At 52.0% G+C, this 21,514-nt stretch overlaps 1 protein-coding gene across 3 annotated transcripts in view; it reads right to left on the reverse strand.

The window, feature by feature from the left end:
- NOS1 (nitric oxide synthase 1) overlaps positions 1–21,514 on the reverse strand; it is a 99,531-nt gene that overhangs the window by 56,425 nt on the left and 21,592 nt on the right. For 2 of the 3 annotated variants that reach the window (XM_036221462.1, XM_016149509.2), the window contains exons 2-3: positions 18,436–19,538; positions 5,764–5,890 (exon numbers count right to left, since the gene is read on the reverse strand). In XM_036221462.1, the coding sequence (XP_036077355.1) occupies positions 5,764–5,890; positions 18,436–19,160 (852 nt within the window). In that variant the 5' untranslated portion in view covers positions 19,161–19,538. Of the gene's footprint in view, positions 1–5,763; positions 5,891–18,435; positions 19,539–20,307; positions 20,405–21,514 lie in introns of those variants that run through there. The other variant, XM_036221463.1, reaches the window with a different exon arrangement.

Genomic DNA, 21,514 nt, shown 5'->3' on the forward strand with positions numbered 1-21,514 from the left:
GCCAGCCACGCGGGGCAGGTCCGTGCGTGGTTCTACAAATCCCCAGCCCTCACAGGGCGAGAATGGCTGTGTGCATGTCTTTGTCTGTCGCTTGCCTTGGAAGTGGCACTTTCTGGAGGTCAAGGCAAATGTTTGATGAAAAGAGGATGTTTCGGCTGTGAACGCCTCAAGGGCAGTGATCACGTTCAATCCCATTTCGTTTCGAATGACACTTAGCAAATGCCTGTATTGCGCGCCTGACCTAGCTAGGTCCTTGCGCATCCACTGGTTGGGTGCATCGTCATGGTAACCCATTTTTTAGATGTGGAAACAGAGGCTCTAAGAGGTGAAGTGGCTCCCCTAGCATTGACATCTAACAGGCCACAGGGCTGGGGAGTCCTGGTGGGGTCCAGGCCCTCAAAGCTCCTGCCTTTCCACTTCCTGCTTTCTCCTCTGTGTGTGCGCTCCCAGAGCCTGGCTTCACTGCCTCTGGCAACACTGATTCGAATGACCGACCAGGATGACGAGGTGGCCGTAAAGGGGACAGAGGTGCAGCTTTGTCCCCAGGACTCTGCGAATGCGCGCTTTCCCTTTCCGGGCCATACGGGTGTACAACAGGAATAGGGCTTCTTGCCCTATCTGCCTCACATTAGCGATACAGCAATTGGTAATGTAGCTATATCGAAATTAGCGGTATAAAACCTAAGTTAGCAATAGCCTGACGTGGCTCAGCAAACCTTAGCTGTCACCGTTACAGGCGATGCTAACATCTCACACGCTATCTCACTGTATCCTCCCCATAACTCGATGAGCCTCTTAGTCCCTGTTAGGAAATAAAGGTCGGAGCGGACCTTAATTAGTTGTCTGACCAAGGTCACCAGGGAGAAGAGGCTGAACGTGGGCTCCCCCACCCCCCTCCACAGAGCTGAGTGCTTGGCCCAGGGCTGTGGCTGAGTCTGAGGGTTAGAAATGGCCACACCCCTACAAGGTGGTTATGAATACCAGCATTATTGTTATTTTTATCCCGACATCATTAATTTGCAGGGAGTCAGGGCTGACTTAGAAGGTCCCCCTGCGGCATGCCGGGTTGTCACTGAGAGGCAGAGTGTTTTGCAGGTTTGCCTTCATTCACACACAGCCGAGCTGGGTCTGGCCACCCCGTTTTGGGTTTTCATCAAAACTGGCACCAGCTGGCCAATTTGGGGCGTGTGCTCCTGCAGCGAGGGGCCCTGGCGACCTCTGATCTGCTGAAAATTGAGGACCCATAAGCACTCCCCACTCGCCTCATAATTTGGAGCTCTCCAGAGAGTCTGGAGTGATGCTGGCGCTTACCTGGAAGGAGAGAAAAGCTCCTCAACAGATTTTGACATTTGGAAGGCAGCCAGCAAGCCCTAGGTCCCCAGGGGTGAGGTGGAGGGGGGGAGCAGTGCAGTGGGTGTGCAAGGACCGGCAGCCTTTGTCAGCAAGAGGCCCGAGAGAGGGGCAGCGGGCTGAATAAGAGAGAAGGACCCCAAATGGAACTCTCATCCCCCCACAAGCCCGAGACCCCTTCGCCCCCACTGAGGATTAGACCGATGCTTAATTAGCATCTGAAAATAGATGTGCTTCCCTCGAGCCTGGCACTGGTCCCACCCCTTAACCCTTAGGAGAGCAGATCAGGCAGGCAAGGGAAATAGATGCTTAATAGGAAGGGAAGGCGAGAGGGTTCGATTCAAATCCTAAAGTCTTGCAGGGAGAACGGGCAGCAGCAATTTCTCGTGACATTTAATCAGGTTAGCATTTTCACTTAAGAGGATTATTATGAACGGTGTCAAAACTCACTATGTGTCTCCGATGTATTAACACTCAAGGCAACCTCAGAAATCTAACAATGATCCTCGGCTGGAAAAAAAAAAATGTGCTGTATCGGCCACAGCTGTTCCTTTTACTACAGCATCTTCTCCCACTTTCTCTAAGGCAAACTCCTACGGATCTTCGAAACCAAGACCAGACGCCACCTCCTTGGGTAAACCTTTCCTGATACCTGCTGAGGTACTTATGTTCCCCCGGCATTTTGGGTCCCTCTCTATTCTAGGACGGATTAATTGTCTGTCTCTCCACATTTGTCTGTGATGGTCTCAAGGGCAGGGAGGACTAGGCACGTGGCAGGTGTGCGGTGAATCGTGCTAGGCATACCGATTCATTCTACCTACCTGCCCAGGCCAGATACGATTTGCACGGGAGTGTTAAGACGAGCGTCATAGTCACTCACGCAGCATGGCCTGGGGACCAGGGACTCAAATTTCACTGGCCCTACTCACCGCTGACCTATTAACAAGAGAAATGCCCACTAGCTAGAGATGAACAGCTCAGCCTTCTGAGACTTATTCAGGAGAAGGTGTCTCTGAGGCTGATTTTCCTTGCATTTGGACAAAAGAGAGCATCAAGGAGGACGGGACGGACCTCACTATTCTTTCGAAGAGCTGATAGACTTCAGAGTCAGGAAGTCCGTTCTCACGTGTAGCCCCGAACCACTCTGCTTCACTTGGGCTCTGCTGCCTTTTGCACAGTCCTTGGGGAAAATGCAGATTGGCTGCTGGGCCACGAGCTCCTGCCTTCCTGACTCAGGTAGTGGCTGGGTCTCTCTTTGTGTCATTAACAAGGCTAAGCCCACCCAATGAACTCTTGGAAACGTGGCAAACGTGGGTTGCACGTGGGAGGGAGGAAGCTGGCTCCAGGGGCTCCAGGTGAGGAGGCTTTGAGCAGGTAGAGGGTGTGCGAGCGTAGGAGCTGGCCTTTCAGGTCGGAAAGAAGAACATGGACGTTTTTAGGAATTTGCTCAGCCTGGAAAACGTCTCTGAAGCCTGTGGCTACAGAGATGTCCGGCGGGAGGTGAACAGGGCACCTTCTTAGCTCTGAGATGCAAAAGGAACTAAATGCTGGGGTCTCTGCTCCTTTCAGCTCTATTTCTGAGGGGCGTTTGGAAAATCGAGTCTCAGACCGCAGAGCCGGGATGAACTCGCAGGCCAGTGGTTTCGGACCTTTTTGGCTCATGGGCTACATCGAGGGCTCAGTGATGGCCGAGGAGGGAAAGTAAATGCCAGGCGCTACCAGTCTGTGTGTCGCGCTTCCAGGGGCTTCCACGTCCAAGGCTATCTGGCCATCTTAACTGCAGGAGGGTTTAGTCTTCAGAACCATTCCTTCTTCTCTAAGGACAAGAAACTGCCATTTTTTTTTTGCAGAGACCCAAAGGCAATTGGGTCTCCTCGATTGCTATAGACTGGATGTTTGTCTCCCTCTGATTTTATTACGTTGAAAACCTAATCTCCAATATGATGGCATTGGGCAGTGGGGCCCTTGAGAGGTGGCGAGGTCAGGAGGGTGGAGCCCTCATGAATGAGATTAGCGCCCTCATAAGAAGAGACCTCGGAGAGTGCCCTCATCCTTTCCATCAGGACACAGTAAAAAGACAGCTGTCTATGAACCAGGAAGCAGGTCTGTACCAGACTTCGAATCTGCTGGCACCTTGATTTTGGACTTCTCAGAACTGTGAGAAATAAATTTATGTTGTCTATAAGCCACCCAGGCTATGGTATTCTGTTTTTGAGGCCCACAGGGACTAAGACACTGATCACTGCTATTAATCATGCTTGCCCCTGTCCCATTATCCATCTCCACTCCCCAGGCTTGAAGTTCAAGGTTATGTTTTCCAAGCTGTCACTGTCTAACCAAAGTAGATGGCATGAAAGGAAATGACCACACTCCTGCTATTGCCCTAGACTTCAGCAGGACTTTAAGGGTCTCTCTGGTGGGGTCCAGGCCTCCTCTGCTTCTCCCCTATTCTCCAGATCTCGCGGGTTACTGCAGACCAGCAATTACAAACTGTGATCCCTAGAGGAGCAGGTAGGTAAGTCAGCCAAGCAGGCTAAGCAATTTCAAGACAGAACACCGGGTTGCATGTTACACACACAAGAATATTCTTCGCTTTCATAAAACATGAAACCATTCTCATCTTCCCCCAAATATACGAACCTCTCGGTCGATTTATGCCTACCACTTATAATAAAGACACGGATACAAAAAGATTAAACTGTCATCCTAACTTAATGAGAGGGACACAGTGGGGAGTGGTGGAGAGTGTGGCAAACCAGGGAGCCCATGCCCTGTCTGGAGGGGCAGCTGCTACTCAGTGACTGCCTCATATGAATATAGGCTCAATGTAGCCAGACTGCCCACATTTTAAAGAGAAGCCGTCAATATATTTATATAAAAATTTTCGAAATATTGGCAATCAGTTCCAAGTACAAATAGAAATTGTCTCTTAGGACAATGCAGTGCAGACCTAACAAATCAAGTCTACAGCCTGGAACTGGCCCGAGGTTGCCTCTTTCTGTCCTTTGTCTTGGGAGGGTTTACATCATCCCACACCTCTTTATTTTCAATTAAGAAAAAAAAATATAAAGAAATAATTAACTTTCTTCGTTCATTCAATCAATGGATAACAGTCCCCTCAGGCTCCCAGTGTGACCTTGATTTCTGAGGCAGCATAATAGACACCCACAAGTGTGCTCGTCCTCCAAAAGTTCCCAGGTGTCACTGCCAGAGGTGAGTCATCAGCCGGTGGGAGCATGGGTCGGACCTACTGCAGAATCCCTCACATTATCTTCCTGCCCAGCCATCAGTAGCTGAGGAAAGCACTCCCCACTGAGGCTCCACAATATCCCTTCCTCCCCTGGGAAGCTTTGCAGAGAGCCTTTGAGTCATGGCTTAGACGCGCTGGTGGTGAAAGGTATCATAGATCATGCACCAGAAGAACGAGCTTGGCAACCGAGCCTGCGTCGTCTAGGGCTTGGGGCGGGGGAGGGAAGAAAGGAGATGACCTCCTGAGTGGCCTGGACCACCCCCGTTATGGCGTCCCGCTGGTCAGTCTACCTGTACTTCACTGCAATGCAGAGGAGGGCTGGGAAAGTCACATGCTTTGCTAAGGTCACTTTGACTTGGTCTGACAGCTGCTGAGCAGGTGAGCAAAAGGCTGCCAAAGTACGTCTTGGCAAATAGGCAAAGACTGAAAAGGCTGATAACACACAGAGCTGGCGAGGCTGTGGGGAAACGATCCCTCTCCTCCTTAGCCGGTAGAATTCGTACAATCTTATGGTCAGCGATTTCTGAGTTTTTACCCAAATCACAAGTGAATATGACCTTTGGTCAAACAATTCCACTTCTAGGAATTTATTCTATTGATAAGCCTACCCATGTGCCAAATAAAGTATTTATTTATTCAGTGTCATTCATTACAGCAATGGCATAGCAAAATATTGACAATGGACCTAAGTGCCCTTTGGAGGACTGGCTCAGTGAATATGACAGAGCCGTGCACTGGAAAATTATGCAGCCGTGAAAAAGAGCCAGGACTCTCTTTACCTACTAATTAAGACTTATCTCCAAAACAGGTTGACAAGAGAAAAAGCAAGGCGCAAAACAATATGGATAATGTCAAAATGTGAATATATGTGTGTAGTTATCTATGCATAAAATATTGCTAAAAGTACCACAAAAATGATGAGTATTGCTTGCCTCTGGGGAGGGGAACTGTATGGCTGAGATTAGAGGAGAGAGAAAAACTTTTCACCGTGTATTTTTTATATCTTTTAAATTCAGGACCAAGTGAGTGCCTTTAACGCAGAAACGGGATTAAAATCAGAAAAAGGGCAAGCTCGCAAAGACAACAAAACAAACCGAAGCCAAAATCCATATGCCAGGCCTCAGCTTCCCACCCCCACCCCGCAGCTGGCACTACTCACTCACCTGCTCCTTCTCTGAATACGGGTTGTTGAGGACCACGGGCACATTGCCCTTCCCCCACAGGTCATTGAAGACTCGGTCATTCTCCACACCAAGGGGCAGCGGTTTGTGTGACTTGCCGTCCAGATCTCTGAAAGGCAAGGCAGGGGGAAGTGAGGACTGCGTGAAGTCAGGAGTGACCAGCTGGTTGCCCTGGTCTGGAAATCCCGAGTCATTCCAGAACTTCCGCGGTTTGCCCACATGGCTCTACGTGGAGCCAGCCGGCTTTGGGTGCCCGGCTCTCTACTTTGTTAGGATCACCAGCAAGAGGTGGGAAGGCATCCTCATCGTCAAACACAAAGGTGAGCTCACCCAAGCTGGCGCACACCCGTCTTCATGGACATCGCTTCGAGACGGCCATGCCATGGGTTTGGCTCCTCCCCCACCCCTCCCTCACCTCATAGACCTAAAGAGCACAGGAAGCCCATCCCCTTGCAGAACCCCTGGACAAAGTGATGGTCATCAGACATAATGGTATAGGAAGTAGAGGCAGGAGGGATCGGGAAGGAAACCAGTCTGTGGGCCAGGCCGGTAAATCATTCCAACACCGACTAAGGCATTGATAATAAGACTAATGATACCAGCCCAGGATAAACGGGAATGATTATGAAAATAATGGGAATATAGCAACAAAAAGAATAATACCATTATAATGATAGCTAGCATTTACTAAGCACTTACTATGTGTTACACACGTGATACATGTTTTACTTAATTTAATCTCTGTGATAACCCTATGAGGTACGACTATTAAACACCATTTTACAGAAGGCAGAGGTGAGGCAGAAGCTACGTCGATCAAAGTACATATTCCAGCCCGCTCTTCACATCCGTTCTGAAGGAGAGGCTCTCTTTATTAGCATTTATCGTCACCGTTATCATCGCCACCACCATCATTCTCATGATCATCGCCATTATCACTGTCATAATCTACACCATCCGACCTCTTCTCTTCATCAGCATAACCATCATTACCACGGTAGTCGTCATCGCCATTATCACCAGTGTTGTCATCATGCTCATTATCACCCCATCACCATGGCCATGGGCGCTCTCCTCAGTATCATCACCTCCGCATATTATTTCATCATAACCATCATTATCAGTACCACTATCCTCCTCTATCACGACCATCGTCAGCATCTTAATTACCACTAGCATCATCTTCACGATCATCATCACATGAGGAAACTGCGGCTCGGAGAGGTTAAATCACCATCCTAAGACACTCAGCTAGTGACGGTGGAGTTGGGATTCAAACCCAGGCTTGTTCCTGGCTCTAGAGACTGACTTCTTAAACCACAAAGCTTTCCTGGCTCCTGGCCTTTGAACACGAATAGGTCTAGGAGGAAGCTATCTCCGTTTGGTTCCAAAGGCTGGCCGTCTTCTGAGACGGGACTGATTTTGCATTTAAAATCCAGATCTCCTGCCTACAGGAGACTCACTTTCGATTAAAAGACACATGCAGGCTGAAAGTAAAGAGGTGGAAAAAGATATTTCGTGAAAATGAAAACAAACAAAAAGCTGGGGTAGTAATTTATCTAAAGGTTTATTTATCTGAAGTATATATCTGAAGAAACGCAAACCATTACTTCAAAGGGACATGTGAATCCATATGTTCATTGTAGCATTATTTACCATAGCCAATACATGGAGGCAATCTGGGTGTCCATCAATGGATGAATGGATAAAGGATGGAATATTACTCAGTCATAAAAAAGAATGAAATCTTGCCATCTACTAGATGGATGGACCAAAAGAGGATTGTGCCGAGTGGAGTAAGTCAGGGAAAGACAAGTGCCATAGGATTTCCCTTATATGTGGAATCTAAAGTACAGAATAAATGAGCAAACAAAATAAAAATAAACTCGTAGATATAGAACATTTTGATGGTTTAAAAAATCCAGATCTCCTGACCAGTCTCACCTCATTTTTGTTCTCTTACGCTCCAAGCGCTACCCTCCTGCTTCTGACAACCTACCTCTTATTAAGCCCCTCTATCCAGTTTTACTCCAGGGCATCTGTCTGTTCTCCAGTTCTGGGCACTGTGGCTTGCTCTGTAGGCCATCTCGGTTTCGGTCCCAGGCATCCAGGCTGGCCCTTGTCTAGCCCTCTGTTCTATGTTCCCAGCTTTGGGGACTCCTGGTCCTGGCTCCATCATTTCTCCTGACCACTCCCCCTCCAATCTGGAGCTGACAGTTATTTGGGATGAATCAGAAGTCAGGGCCCAAGCGAGTCCACAGCCCTGAGTGGCCACTCCAGCTGCTCACTTGGGTCCAGCCGGACGCCCCTCCTTGCTGTGTTTTACATGGTCCCAGCGGCTCACGTCAAAGCCACGTCCTCTCTTCTCTGCTTGGAGAGATCTGCGATTTTCAGAGGGAGCGTACTGTTTTACCCTCTGAGATGTCACCAAGACACATTGGGAATGGTTCCTGATTACAGAACCCGAGTCAATGGTTTACCTACGTGGTGGTAAACAGAGGAATCGTCTGTTGAGAGGGCTGCTGTTCACGTCACTCAGCTCCCTCTCATCTCCGAAACTCCAGATGCTATGATATCACGTGACCATAAATGGGGATTCGGCAAAGAAGGGAAGAAGTTATTATCTGAGCATCTGTAATGTACTTGTACAGAAATTATTTCGTTTACTCCCAACAGACATTAAAAGCCCATTTTTATAGATGCAAAAACTGAGCCCGGAGAGGTTATGTAAGTTTCCCAAGGTCCCACAGTAAACACGGAGCAGAGCTGGGATCTGAAAACTAGGCCTGATTGATGCTCAGCCCAGAACCTCCCTTCTGAAAAACAGAGACAGGAAAAACTAGTCAGGATGCTCATGCTAAGCCAGAGGCGAAAGAGCAAGGAATCCAACATCTTTCACGGAATGAGGCCAGTTTACAAAAATTACAGGGTACAATTACCTAGGCAACTCCGAAGTGACTCACATGGCTTATCTCGCGTGCATCTGCCGAGAGAGCTGCTTTTGTCATCCTCCTCTTTTTTTTCCTTTTTTAAGCCTTTTGTAACTTTGTTTAAATAATGCATTCGAAGTGTTTTGTCAACACAAATTTATTTAAGAGTCCTGTGTGATGAGCAGGGGAAGAATATTTTTAATATGGCACCATGGGGAACATGCAGGTTGAGCTGTTTTGCTTCCATTCACCCCCGGGACAAAATTAGAAGGAGATTTATGTAGATTCCAAGCCTTTATTCTGTCAGTGATAAGCGGGTCTGAGGAAAACACCTAGCTTGTTGTCACAAATTTGCTTACTGTGGGACTTGATCAGTTCGTGTGGGCAGTGTAGCCTGCCGGTTAAGAACACGGGCTGTGGACTGGGTGAAACTGGGTCCAACTCTTGGTGTTGCTGGTTATAAGCTGTGAAACTTTGGATTTTCTGGATACTCAACCTTTCTAATTCTCAGTTTATTCAGCTCTAAAATAGTGTTAATAATAATAATAATAATAATACCTAGTTCATGGGGCTGCTGCAATGGTTAAATGAGATAAAGCTTATAGTGCTTAGCTGTGCGGTACCTGCTATCAGTTTTACTAATTTGCCTATGGGTTGATCAGATAGAAATAGAGAGGAAAAAATGCTAGCTCTGTATAAAACAGTCACGATCCCTTTAATCTAGTGTGGTCTGGTAGAACTTCCTGCCATGACAGAAACATTTCGATCTGTGCTGCGTAGTATTATAGCCACTGGGCGCATGTGACAATTGAAATGTGGTTATTGTCAGTGAAGAACTAAAGGTTTAATTTTGTTTTAACTGTAATTAAATTTAAATAGCCGTAGGTGGCGAGTGGTTATAGTGTTGGACAATGCACTCTCTTGTTGGCGGAGCCTAGGAATCAGGGAATTCTCTGCTTCCCTGCCAGATGCCGACTTCCCATCATTGTCAGCCTTCATATCCACTCTCCCGTCTTCCTGAGGAACATACCATAACCACTCCTACATCTTCCGTCTGCCGAGAGCTAACTCCTCCTCGTCATTCAAAACCCACTCCATGCCCGCCTCTCCTGGGGATTAAATAAGGTCATGCAAGTGAAATGTCTAGCATGTAGTTGGCACTAACTAGACATGAGCTATGGTTATCACATTGACCAGTAAGGAAACCGAAGCTCAGCGAGATCAGGTAGCTTGTCAGATGTACCCTTAAGTTTGAGAACCACCGGCCAGTGAGCCGAGGAGGAAGCTTGAATGTCAGGTGTCTCGTTGCTGTTCTCCTAGCTGAGAATCACAGAGAACAGGGCTTCCTGGGTGGGCATGGGAGGGGAGAGCCCTTTGCTTGGACCTCACACTTGTGAAGGATTTCAAATTTAGATGTTGGATGTCTCCTCCGAATGAGGTAGAGGTGTTGAATGTATTTCTCTGTTGAATGCAATTTTGATAAATCTAATGGATCATTTCTTCATTTAAATATGTATTTTGGGAGCTCGCAGATGGAGGTGGGTGGGGCCGGTCTTGACTTCCGAGAAGACTGGACGGTGATGCTCCTTCGCGAGCGCTCGTGAGTCCTGGTCTCAACCATCCCCTGAGTGGTTTCAGTCCAGATCTGTTTCTCAACCGGGATCTATTGATATTCGGGGCTGGACACTTCCTCTTGGTGGGGGATGTCCTGTGTATTGTGGGATGTTTAGCAGTATCCCTGGCCTCTACTCACTAGATGCCAGTAACACCCACCTTTCCACCCCTCACCAGCTGTGCTAACCAAAAATATCTCCAGATAATGCTCAATGTCCCCTTGGGAAGGGGGCACGATACACTCCTCCCTATAGGGAAACACGTCCTAGATGTGGCTGAGCACCCAGATCTCACACTTCCTTGCACTATCCTGCCCAAGGACTGAGGAGAATTTATTTCTTAATTGTCCCTTATTCCCAGATGGGATCGAGGAACCTGCCTTCACTAAGTGGCTCCCACCTCCTCTCAGGCGTCCTTAAACCACTGGAAAGGCCATCCTCCAGTGGACTTGGCATTCGGGGTGGAACAGCATCCTCAAAGCCATCATGTGGACACGGTCGGTGGTTCTCAAACTTAAGGGTACGTCTGAATCAACTGAGGGGCTTGTTACAATTCACCTGAGCCACCCTCTGTAGAGTATAAAGTAATGGATGTACGTGGGAACCTGGAACCCACTTTGTCAGCAGCACCCCACATGGTACATGGACACCCTTAAAAACCTGTCTCCCCAGGAATGCTCTGGGCCCAAGTCTGGCGGTGAACAGCAGGTTCCCTCCCGGTCAGGAATGTCACCCATGTCACCCTGTTCTTCTCCTTTCCTTCCTCCGGCCCCCTCCCCTCAGTTCCCAGTCTGCTCCACCCTCTCCCCCCCCGACCTCCCCCCCTCCCCGCCCCGTAAGCCCAGGTATGGGACTCTGTCTCCCGCCTGGTGAGCATCTTCTATGCTTTCTGGCAAGGACTAAACTAAAGCCCTCTTTTTTCCCCCTTGCCAGGGAGACGATCGCACTCTAAACCTTCTGGGAACCTTTGCCAGACCCTTCCAACGGAGGGTCCCTGGGAGCCAGGGCCTCTCCCACGGCAACGACTCCACAGAAGGTTTGCGTCCATACTGGTCACCCCGCTGCTGACTGCTGACCAGTTCTGAGGACCCAGAAGGGGAGCAGCTGGGCCAGGCCTGTGTGCAGGGCACAGTCTGCAGTGGGACCGTCCGCTCAGGCCAAGCAGGCAAGGAGGCTGCTGAGGAGCAGCTGGCCCTGGCAGGAAGCCCTGCCCGCGCCTCTCGGCAGACACCACGCTCCTTCTGAACCCCACCCCACCCCCTTCTTGCCTTCCACACTCCGACAGCCTTTGGTTTCTGCCTCCCCCTGTTCGCTCCGGCAGGGACCTGAGTTACAGCAGGAAGACCTGGGGACAGTGGAAACCAAGACTCTGGCCTCTGCAAAGACTTCCTCCTAGATGTCGTCACACTGGAGGGGAAAAGCATGGTCTCGATCAAGAGAAAAGCGTAGTCTCAAGAGTGAGATTCTACGGCAAAGGCTGCGGCTGGGAAGGGAGGTGAGGGCTTCCAGGCCCAGAAACAGCCATGACTCTAATTACTCATATCACGAGAGCTGGACGGGATTCTCAAACTCCCATGTCTACAGGGTCCGGGCCAGGTGCGTGGGGCTCAGTTTGGATCCCGGGAAACTGGAGAGCCCACGACAGCCCCTGCCCAGCTCCCGAGGCTGACCGTCTCGCCCGGATGTGGGCTTTGTTCTAACGGCTCGTCCGATAATTTAAGAGGCTGGAAACCAGTTTTAATGTGCCACGTCTTGGTTTTTCTATTTCGCTGCAAATTCACTTTTTTTTGGAAAACTCTGCCAGCCAGATAAAACTCGTGGGAGAACTGGGTGTGACCTTTGACCCCCTAGTTTGTGACCTCTGACCTAAAGGGATATTTGAGTTCTTCCCCCTGGAATGAGGCCGAATAATGGCCCCAAAGACATCAGGTCCTGATCCCTGAAACCCATATTTGTTACCTTACATGGAAAAAAGGGTCTTTGAGAGTATAAGTTAATTAAAGGTCTTGAATACGGGGAGATTATCTTGGACGATCTGGATGGGCCCTAACTGCAATCACGGGTCCCCATAAGAAGGAAACAGGGAGATTCGGCTGTGCAGAAGGAGGGCATGAGATGATGGGAGCAAGATGCCACGCTGCCGGCTTCGAAGACGGAGGAAGCGGCATGAGCCAAGGCGGGCAAGAAACGCCGCTCGAGAAGCTGCAAAAAGCAAGAAAGCAGATCATTCTCTAGGAGCCTCCAGCCTTAAGACCCATGCAACGGTAAGAGAATAAATGTGTGTTGGTTTAAGCCACCAAGTGGTAATCCCCTACGGCGGCCATAGGACAATGACGCCAGGAGTGGATGGTGACCTCAGGGCCTGCTACCGTCCCTCTGCTCACTGCGCTCAGGGCCCACAGGCCTTCCTGCAATTCCCTGGACATCCCACACTCGCTCCTGCCCCGGGGCTTCTGCTCCTGCTGTAGACCCTCTGGCAGGAACACCTCTCCCTGGATTGCACGTGGTCTTTACCTTCTGGCCTCAGCACCAATGATGCCTCTTCAGAGAGACCTCTCGGGACCTTCCGATCTCGCATTCTATCCAACCCTGTGTCACTTTGCTTCAAATTGTCATTTTATTTCCTTCATAGCACGGATCATTGTCTAAAGGGACTGCGTGTGTCTACTTGTTTATTAATTATTCACCTTCTGTCTATGATCTGACGGCATAAAGGCAGCAGTCCATCACGGGGGTAGTGGATCCCCCAGTTCTGAGGACAGTGCCTGGGGTAGAATAGATGTTCAGTAAATATTCGTTGAATGAGAGACTGTGAAAAGCCCTGGGTTACGCACCATTCGGGGTGGGTGCGTGGGCTTATTCCAGATTAAGGAGCTGGGTGGCCAGGTGATAAGATGGCAGGGACACTGGGGGAAAGAGGTTGCGAGGCAAGAGTAGTGACCTGACGAATAGGACCTCTCTCCGCTACTCAGGGAAGGACGGACTGGGGAGGCCATTCACGTTCGAACGGTCGAGGAGAGGATGAACAGTTGCACTGAGAGTCACTGTAAAGGCAACGTTCTTGGATTTAATTCCTTAGCTGAAAAATGCCACTGGAGGGATTCAAAGGTGTGAGGCATGTCACGTGCAGCAGGGGAGAGATGCTCTAACGCAGACAGACCTGGGGCCAGTACTGTCGTCGGCCAGTCTAGGTCGGTCCTCCAGGGCTGCCGTCTGTAGCAGATGGTACCTCAGGACCTCAGTTTCCCTTTTACACTCAGAAAATATTCTGATGTCCTCAGACACTTGATGGCTTAAAGGTCACGTGCACCGTGGCCAACGGTGCGATCTACAAAGTCAGTCGAGACCAAGAGCACGGGCTCGGAGTCAAGCCCTGGCTTTGTCGTGTGCTAGCTGTGCGACCTGGGGCAGGTAACTGTGCCTCTGCGAGCTTTGGTCTCCTTATCAGGGAAAGAGGGTGCTGTGAGGACCAAACCAGTGTCCTGATGTAAAGACCCTCACATGGGGCCAGGCCCATGGAGTGCTCCGCAGATAATGATTGCAAAACTCAGGCCCTTTGTGGCAACGCGGATGGACCTCGAGGGCGTGATGCTAAGTGAAGTAACTCGGATGAAGGAAGGCAAGTACTGTAGAATTTCACATACACGTGAAATCTAAAAAGCAAAACGAACAGAAACGAACGTATAGGAACAGAGAACAGATTGGTGGTTGTCAAAAAGGGAACAGGGTTGGGGGCAGACAGAAATGGGCAAAGAGATCAACTGTCCAGTGACAGATGGCAACTAGACCCACAGGGTGAACACTGTCAGTGTATATAAACATCGGTCTTTAATGTCGTACACCTGATGCGTATATATAATCTTATATACTAATTACACCACAGAGAAATTCCCCCCCAACCAACCTCAGGCTTGTCACAGAAGGAAGCCTCCTCCCTGCAATTAAGCCGGTTCTCTAGGGTTAAAACTGACTTCTGTTCCTCCAGCCACACTCTCTGGTCTGCTTGCTCTTGAACTCACTGTGACATTTGTAGGTAGAGCCAGGACAGTGCTGTGTGACCCCGGGCAAGTTGCTTCGCCTCTCTGAGCTTCGGTTCCCTCGTCTAGAAAAGGGGGCTACCACCGCATGTCCTACTTAGGGAGCCGAATTCATGCAGGGAGGTGATCTGTAAGTAACCGAGTGCCCTACGAGTGGGGAAGTTATCAGAGCACAGGGCCAGGCTGACCAGCTGGTCCAGGCGGACGCTGGACCAGGGACCTTGGCCTCTTTAGAACCCTCCTTCAGGGCAGCAAGCTGACAACCTGGATATCCTCTGACATGCAGCATTTTAAAGTGACCGCTCCCGAGCGCAGAAGGTCCCGGACGCCCCGAGACTTCTCTTCCTTACACTCCCTTACATGCGCCACCACCTGCCAGGGCCACCTTCCCCCCAGGGGTGAAGAGACGAGGCTGTGTCTGAACTAAACATCACTTTCCCTCCCTGCCCCCAGATAAAGGCCAGTCCCCCCAAACAACAGGACCAGGGATGCCCCAGGGAAGGAAGGGACTAGATGGAGAAGGAGCATAAGTCTGCGTCTCAGAGGAAAGAGGGAAGGGAGAGAATGAGGCCGAGGGAGCAGAAGGCCAGGGGCACTGCCGAGAACCAGCCTCTGCTCGGACCCCGGACGCCGCAGGCCGGTGAGTGTGGCCTGGATGTGAGGCTCTGCACCACTGTCTCCTGTTTGTTCATCCAGCATCCAGGATGCCAGTTCCGAACCCCCGCCCCCCAACAAAAAAGCAGCCTGGATGGAGAGGCCTCTGGGAGGATGAGTAATTTCTAAGCAGCCGTGTGCTCTGAGGGCCCTGAAATATCCCCAAATATCCCCTGCCTGGCAGCCCCGAGAGTAACCCCCAAAGACGATCTGTCTCTGGGCTTCCCCTTCCTGACTCAGGACACTGATTCTTAACAAGGCACTTATTTCAGCCCCTAGGAGGAGGTCTGGCAATTAGCGGGGGGCACTTCTGGTTGTTATGACGATGTAGAGAGTGCTCCCAGCCTCATGGCAGGAGAGAGGTGGCATCCGGGGAGCTGGACATCTTGCAATGCCAGGGACAAACCCACACAAGCAGGAAGGGTCCTGTCACACAACTTTCGGACATCCACCCAGATAAAACACGAAACGAAACACACGCTTAAATTCCGGAGTCACGATCCCAGTCCGGCCTAACACATAAATAAGGCCTTAAAATACGCTTAATTTTCCATGCAGGCCACTATCTCAACTAAATCGAAGAAAGACGGGACAGTTGTTTTATCAGGAGCCGTCCGCCATTTCGGAAAGATCACGTCACCAAGGCAACGCTGCTGGTGGCATCTGAGTCGCCAGAACGACACACCTGTGTCAATCGGCATCTGACGCTGTCGTGTTTGCGGCAAAATTCTATCTTTGGGCGCAAACACCCGACCGTTCTGGAGGAGTCACGCCTATGCGCTGATTTATTAAATTATAGGTTCTCTAATCATGACTTACTTTTATGCTCTGCCTTCTTAATTTTATACTTAGGGCATTATGTTGGTTTTAAACGTGTGAAGTGTGGGTAGGTTATATGAGCCATGCGTTAGCTTCCGGTATTTTGCACTGAAAAATATTTGTTAGAGACATGGGAGGGCTTTGAGTCCAGCAAGGGCGTGAGCGAGCCCTGAGCTTAGGGAACATGCACCATCTATCACTAAACAGTCCCGATCCTCAGAACCAGTGACCTTAGTGGGTTTCAAGGAGCCCTGTGTCGCTGTCTCCCAAATCCGAAACAAGTCTTTTTTTCTGCTGCTTTCGGTCAAACAATTGTGCTGCGCGCAAGGTTAACACAGGATACCTGGGCGGGGGGCAGTGGGGAGGGCGTGGCGGATCAGGGCAGGCTGAGATCTCGGGTACAGCCTTCCCAACTGGAAAATAGGTCGGACTACACATCAGCTGGGTGGGTCCCTCCCCCACCTTCCAAGAGACAAAAGCTCCTTCCCTGATGGAGTTTGGAGGGGCTGCTAGGGCCCGGCTGAGGACAGGGGTCCCGTGAAAAGTCCTTCCTATGGGACGCCTCACCCGAGCTTGGTGCCTCGAGTCAGACTTTGGTGGGGTCCCCACTTTGGCTGGCGGAGGGGGGTTGCACTGGCTGCTTGGAGAGAGGGCCCAGCTCCCAATCGTGGGAGGGACTTCTCCACGTCGCCCCTGGAGATTCAGATTCCTGGGGCTGAGATAGAGCCCCAGGGGATTCCGAGGCTCACGACCCCCGGTCCGCACCACGCCCAGCTGAGAATCATTAGGTACAGTCGGGGTTTGGCTGCCCCGCAAGGGGAGACAGCCCCACCCAGGGTCTCGCTGCTGCTCTAGGGAGAGGTGGTGTGGAGGATTTGGGAGAATGTATAGTAGTATCGAAGGGAGTGTGTTGGGGGGCTGGGGATCACAGGGCGGCAAGTGGTCCTTGTTTCGCTTTTGCCCAGGGGCTTCTGATGAAGCTTCCTCTTCCTCCTTGGAGGTGGTTGGCAGGGGGCGAGGGGTCCTCTGGGGTCTTATGGAGTTGGCTCAGTTTCCGCCTGGGCATGGGAAGCTGGGGAAGCCCACGATGCCATCGTGGCCTGAGGTGGGCTGCCGCAGACCGAGGTGCCCATCGACAGGCAGTTCGGGGGCTGCGCCATCAGGAAGGAGGGAGGACTGGGTCCCTCGCGGTCCCCCAAACATGCGGGCACATTCGCACCTCAGCACCCTGGCACCTGCCGCTCCCTCTGCCTGGAATGCACCTCCTCCCTGTAAAGCTGCAAGGTTCCCTCTCCCCCTCCCCGGGGGCTTCTGGTTTTGCCTTCCCGGTGAGACCTGCCCAATTCCGCCCAGCCCGACACTTCCGAACCCTTCCCCCTCCGCTTATATCCTTAGCAGGGGTCACTACAGGGACTTTACATCTCTATCTCGCGTATTCTTCATCTTCCCTACCCTACTCTAAGGTCCCCAAGGTCAGGGGGCTGGTCTATGTTATTCACTCACAAGGCAGGTCTGTTCCATTCCACCCCTGGCGCCCAGAACAGTGTTTGGCACACAGTAGGTCCTCAACGAATATTTGTTAAATACATCAACAGAGGTGCCTGGAGAGCTACTTTAATCCACGCCCCCGAGGGACTTCTTGGCGACCTCTAAATGCTCTTGGGACTCATAGGGGTCCTTGGGGAGAGGGCTGGGAAGTTTTATCCTGGATGTTTTTTTGGGGGGTTGGGGCATCAGACCTGAGCCTCCTTCCATAGAGGGGGGAAATAAGAAGAGTCTGCCTAGGCCCACCCTGGCAGCATCGGGGGCCGGAGGTCAGTGCTGGACCGAAGGTCGGGGGGCAGGGGGCAGCGGGAAACTGCTCTCCCGTCGCTAGGCCCGCTGTTCTTCGATCACCTGGCCCAGCTGCCAGCTCCTCCCCAGGGAAGGAGCTAGAATCACCCTCGGTGTTGCCAGCTTTCCTCCCCACAGAATCAGAGAATGCCAACCTGGCAAATGCAGAGGGGCTGGCACTAAGTCCCTCACGTCCTAGTCTTCCTACACAATCTGAGCGACATGGCTGTCGTAGGGAGTTGGGGCCAATTCTCTACCCTGACTCCATTCCTCTCTGTTAGAACTTTCTCTGCCCTCGACTGGCTGTCACAAGGAGGGAACAGGCTTAGGCCGCGGGCTGCCCAGGGCTCAGCTTTTCCTCTCTCTTCCCAGGGCCTCGGCACCCACTCCACACCTGAGTCTAGCGGGCACTCGCTGGGTGACCTTGGGAAAGGCCTCTCCTCTTTGAGCCTCAGTCTTCTGCCTCGTGAAATGTAGAGGGTAAAAACACCCACCTTGTGGGGTTCCTGGGGGATCGCATGGGATCAAGATCGGAAGACATGACGGCAGCCACCATGGTTAACGGCGAGGGGATTCGTGGCAAGAGATAGATCCTAAAAGTTAGGCCCATCCTGCTCTTGCAATTGCAATGGTAAGAGAAAAAGAGAGGCAAGGGTAGGCGAGTGGACATGCCAGTGAAGATGCCCGGGAGAGCTCGGCTTGGTGTCTGGGCTGCGAGGCTGAGGTGCGGGGCATGCTCGCATGTGCGTGCACACCTGAGGAGCTTACCTGTCCACCTGGACCTCTGCGTCTTTCGTCTCCACCTTGGCAGGTGCACCTCCATTGATCCCTCTGCCACCGCCGGTGAGAAGGTTCAGCACAGGCTCTATCTCTTTGAGCAGTTCATTGTGTTCCCCACCGCTCTGGAGGGCGACCCCGGCACTTCTCTTGGCAGGGAACTGGCTCGGGGGCCTGGGAGCCAGACCGTTGGTGTGGGACAGCGAGCCCGCTTCCTGCCCGTTGTCGTGTGCATGCTGCAGCCCGTTACCTGGACCTGGGGCCCTGTCCACTGCCACTGGCTGCTCTTTGCAGGCCGACGACTGGTGTGACAGGTCCACGGCTGTGGAGGAGGGACCCAGGGGCTGTGTCACCCGGATGGTCTTGGGGGTCCCGTCCCCAGTGAAGGTGGTCTCCAGGTGCGTGGTGAAGCCCTCGGGGCCCCTCAGAATGAGGACCACGTGGGTCTCGGAGGCGATGCCCCTCAGCACCTCCAGGGCGCTGTCGTAAGCCAGGTCCACCAAAGGCTGCCCGTTGACCGCAAGGATGATGTCTCCCGCCTGGATGAGGCCGCTCTGCTCCGCGGCACCCCCGCGAATCAGGTCGGAAATGATCACGGGGGGCTTGCTCACCCGCTCCTTCACAAGGAACCCCAGGCCCCCCACTTTGCGCTTGAAAAGGCGGACGGAAATCACGTTGGGCTGGATTTGCTGAACGCTGAACGTGTGATTCTCCATGGTGTCTGGTGTCCGAGGCTCTGAAGACCTCAGAATGCGTCGAGCCAAGACGGCGCCACCAAGCCGAGGGCTGTGCCAAGAAGCGGCTGGCGCAGCAGGGACGATGGGGCTTGGTCTTGTCTGTCCCTGACGTCAACTCAGTGTCACCTGCTCATTGCCGTTCGGCTGTCGGGGGCATGATGTCATGCGTCTGCCTCCTTTCCCGTGCTCTAAGAAAGCGATGGCTTGTCAGGCAGACGTCAGAAGAAGCGGTGAGATGTGTCCCTAGGCAACGGGTCAGGCGGACTGGGAGGAGAAGTGTCTGGTGGCTGTGTCCGGGGACTATTCTCTGGGCATCGCCGGCTTGTGAGATGCAGATTAGGTCTGGGGCTTCCCGAGCTGAGGAGAAGGAACAAGGGAGGGGATGAAGGCAATTAAAAACGAGAGACTGACGCGGAGTGCCCAACACCACCCCCAAAACTAAGATGGGAAACGCGGCCGACTGAGAAGTCTAGCCACCGGATGCTCTGGGGTTCCAAAGCCAACCCAGACACAAAGTCCTCCTTCTCTGAGGAGTCTACCTTCCCAGTTAGCTGCGGGTCGTCTGGCTTCATCTCCATGATCAAAGCCCCCTAAAAACCACTGACAGTCTGCCCGGAAATCAGAAGGCGACCACGATAAGACCTCTTTGATTTCTTTCCCACTGCAAGATGTCACCCCCTCCAACTTGTCACGTGGCCTTTGTCTCTCCATGTTTTGCCAACATTTTCCATCCACGGCTCGGGGCTTTGGGCTCTCCACTCTGGCCTTTCCCAAAGCCCCTGCAACAAACTCACGGGAAGAGGAATGACACCGCTTTCCATGGAGCCACCAGCGAAAGATGTCACTTTGCCTTTATGGCCGTTTTTCTAATTACCGACTTGCCCCAAGCTCAAGAGGACAGACTCGGCCACATTAAAAACCAATTTGGGTATAATACATACCAAAGGCATGGGTCCACACAAAACCTCGAAAGACATATGCACTCCACAGACTGAAACTCTAAGGAAGAAACACCCTGAAAGAGCGGATTCCGTATCCTCAGGTGCTCACACGCATGTAGCAGGTGCTCAAGGAGGATTTGTTGAAGGAGAAAAATCCCCAAAGACTAAACAAAACAGACACTTACTGAGCATGGACACTCCTGTTTTTCTCTTCTTTGATCCGCACAGTAACCCTTCAATGCACGAGAGGACCAAAGCTTGGGGAGGGCGACTCGTCCAAGGTCACGGAGAGAATGACGGCAGAGAGAGGATCTGAACTCAGGTTGGCCCCACTTTTGAGCCCCGGCTTTTAAACGTGGACTCTAGGTTTTAAATATTTACATTCTAGTTATTTTTGCAACTCCCACGAGCTCCCTCAGGCTTGGGGAAATGAGGCGTGTTTGGGGTGCCGATGGTCAACAGGGAGCCCAGCTGGATGCCGAGGCCCAGGCGAGGTGCGTGCCCCTGGGGCACCTTCGCGGTAGGCAGTGATGCGTGTCTTATGTGTCTGGGTCGGGGCGGGTGGTCTGCGGTCTCGGAGGAAGTAGGGGCAGGTGGGCGCAGCAGAGAACCCCTCCGTGTCTCTCCTCACCCCCAGTTCCGTCGCTATCCCGGCACCCCTTCTGCCGGCGTCTTCGCCACGCCTCAGCACAGCGAGGGAGCTCCCATCTGCCACTACTAACGAAGTGACACTCTCTCGTTTCCCTTTTAGTGGCTTGCTGGGGTCATCCCAGGGCTGAGGCGGCTGACAAGCTCCTGCTGTCTCCGAGAGCAGGGGATGGGTGCAGGCACCCTCCGTGAGAAGGAGGTACCACCTCCTGGATCCCCTGGTGGCGGGCCGGGGGGTGGGAGTGAGCAAGTTCAGCCTCCCCTTTGGCAGCCGGCGTTACGTAACGCCACCAATCCCTCTGTGTGGGTGAGGGAATAATGACTACCCAGGCCCAGCCCGGGCTGCCTCCTCCATCTGGTGTTGCTGTGTGTGTGTGTGTGTGTTTCTCTGTGTATTCATGCATCACCCTCACGCTGTGTCATTTCTCTGCTGTGCGTGTGAGCGTGTGCAGCCCATGTGTTGACCGACTGAGTGTCTTTCGGCGTCTAGCTGCTGGGGTTCTGGTTTGTAGAGAAAACCACCCAGAACCACTGTGTCCTTCCTCACAGGGGAGAAGTTCAGTCCACCCTGTGCCTTTGCATCTTTAACTCTCCCTGGGCCTCGTTTCTCCCCGGTGCCAAAACCAGGATGTTCATTGTTCGGTTGGAGGCACAGACAGCTGTGACCGCCAGATCACTCTTGAGTGTCCAAGCTTGGCACCAGGCCATGGTCTTTAATTAAAGAAGGGACTCGACGGTGAGCTC

This window comes from Rousettus aegyptiacus, unplaced genomic scaffold (assembly GCF_014176215.1).
Source record: "Rousettus aegyptiacus isolate mRouAeg1 unplaced genomic scaffold, mRouAeg1.p scaffold_m13_p_5, whole genome shotgun sequence".
NCBI classification, from domain to species: domain Eukaryota; kingdom Metazoa; phylum Chordata; class Mammalia; order Chiroptera; family Pteropodidae; genus Rousettus; species Rousettus aegyptiacus.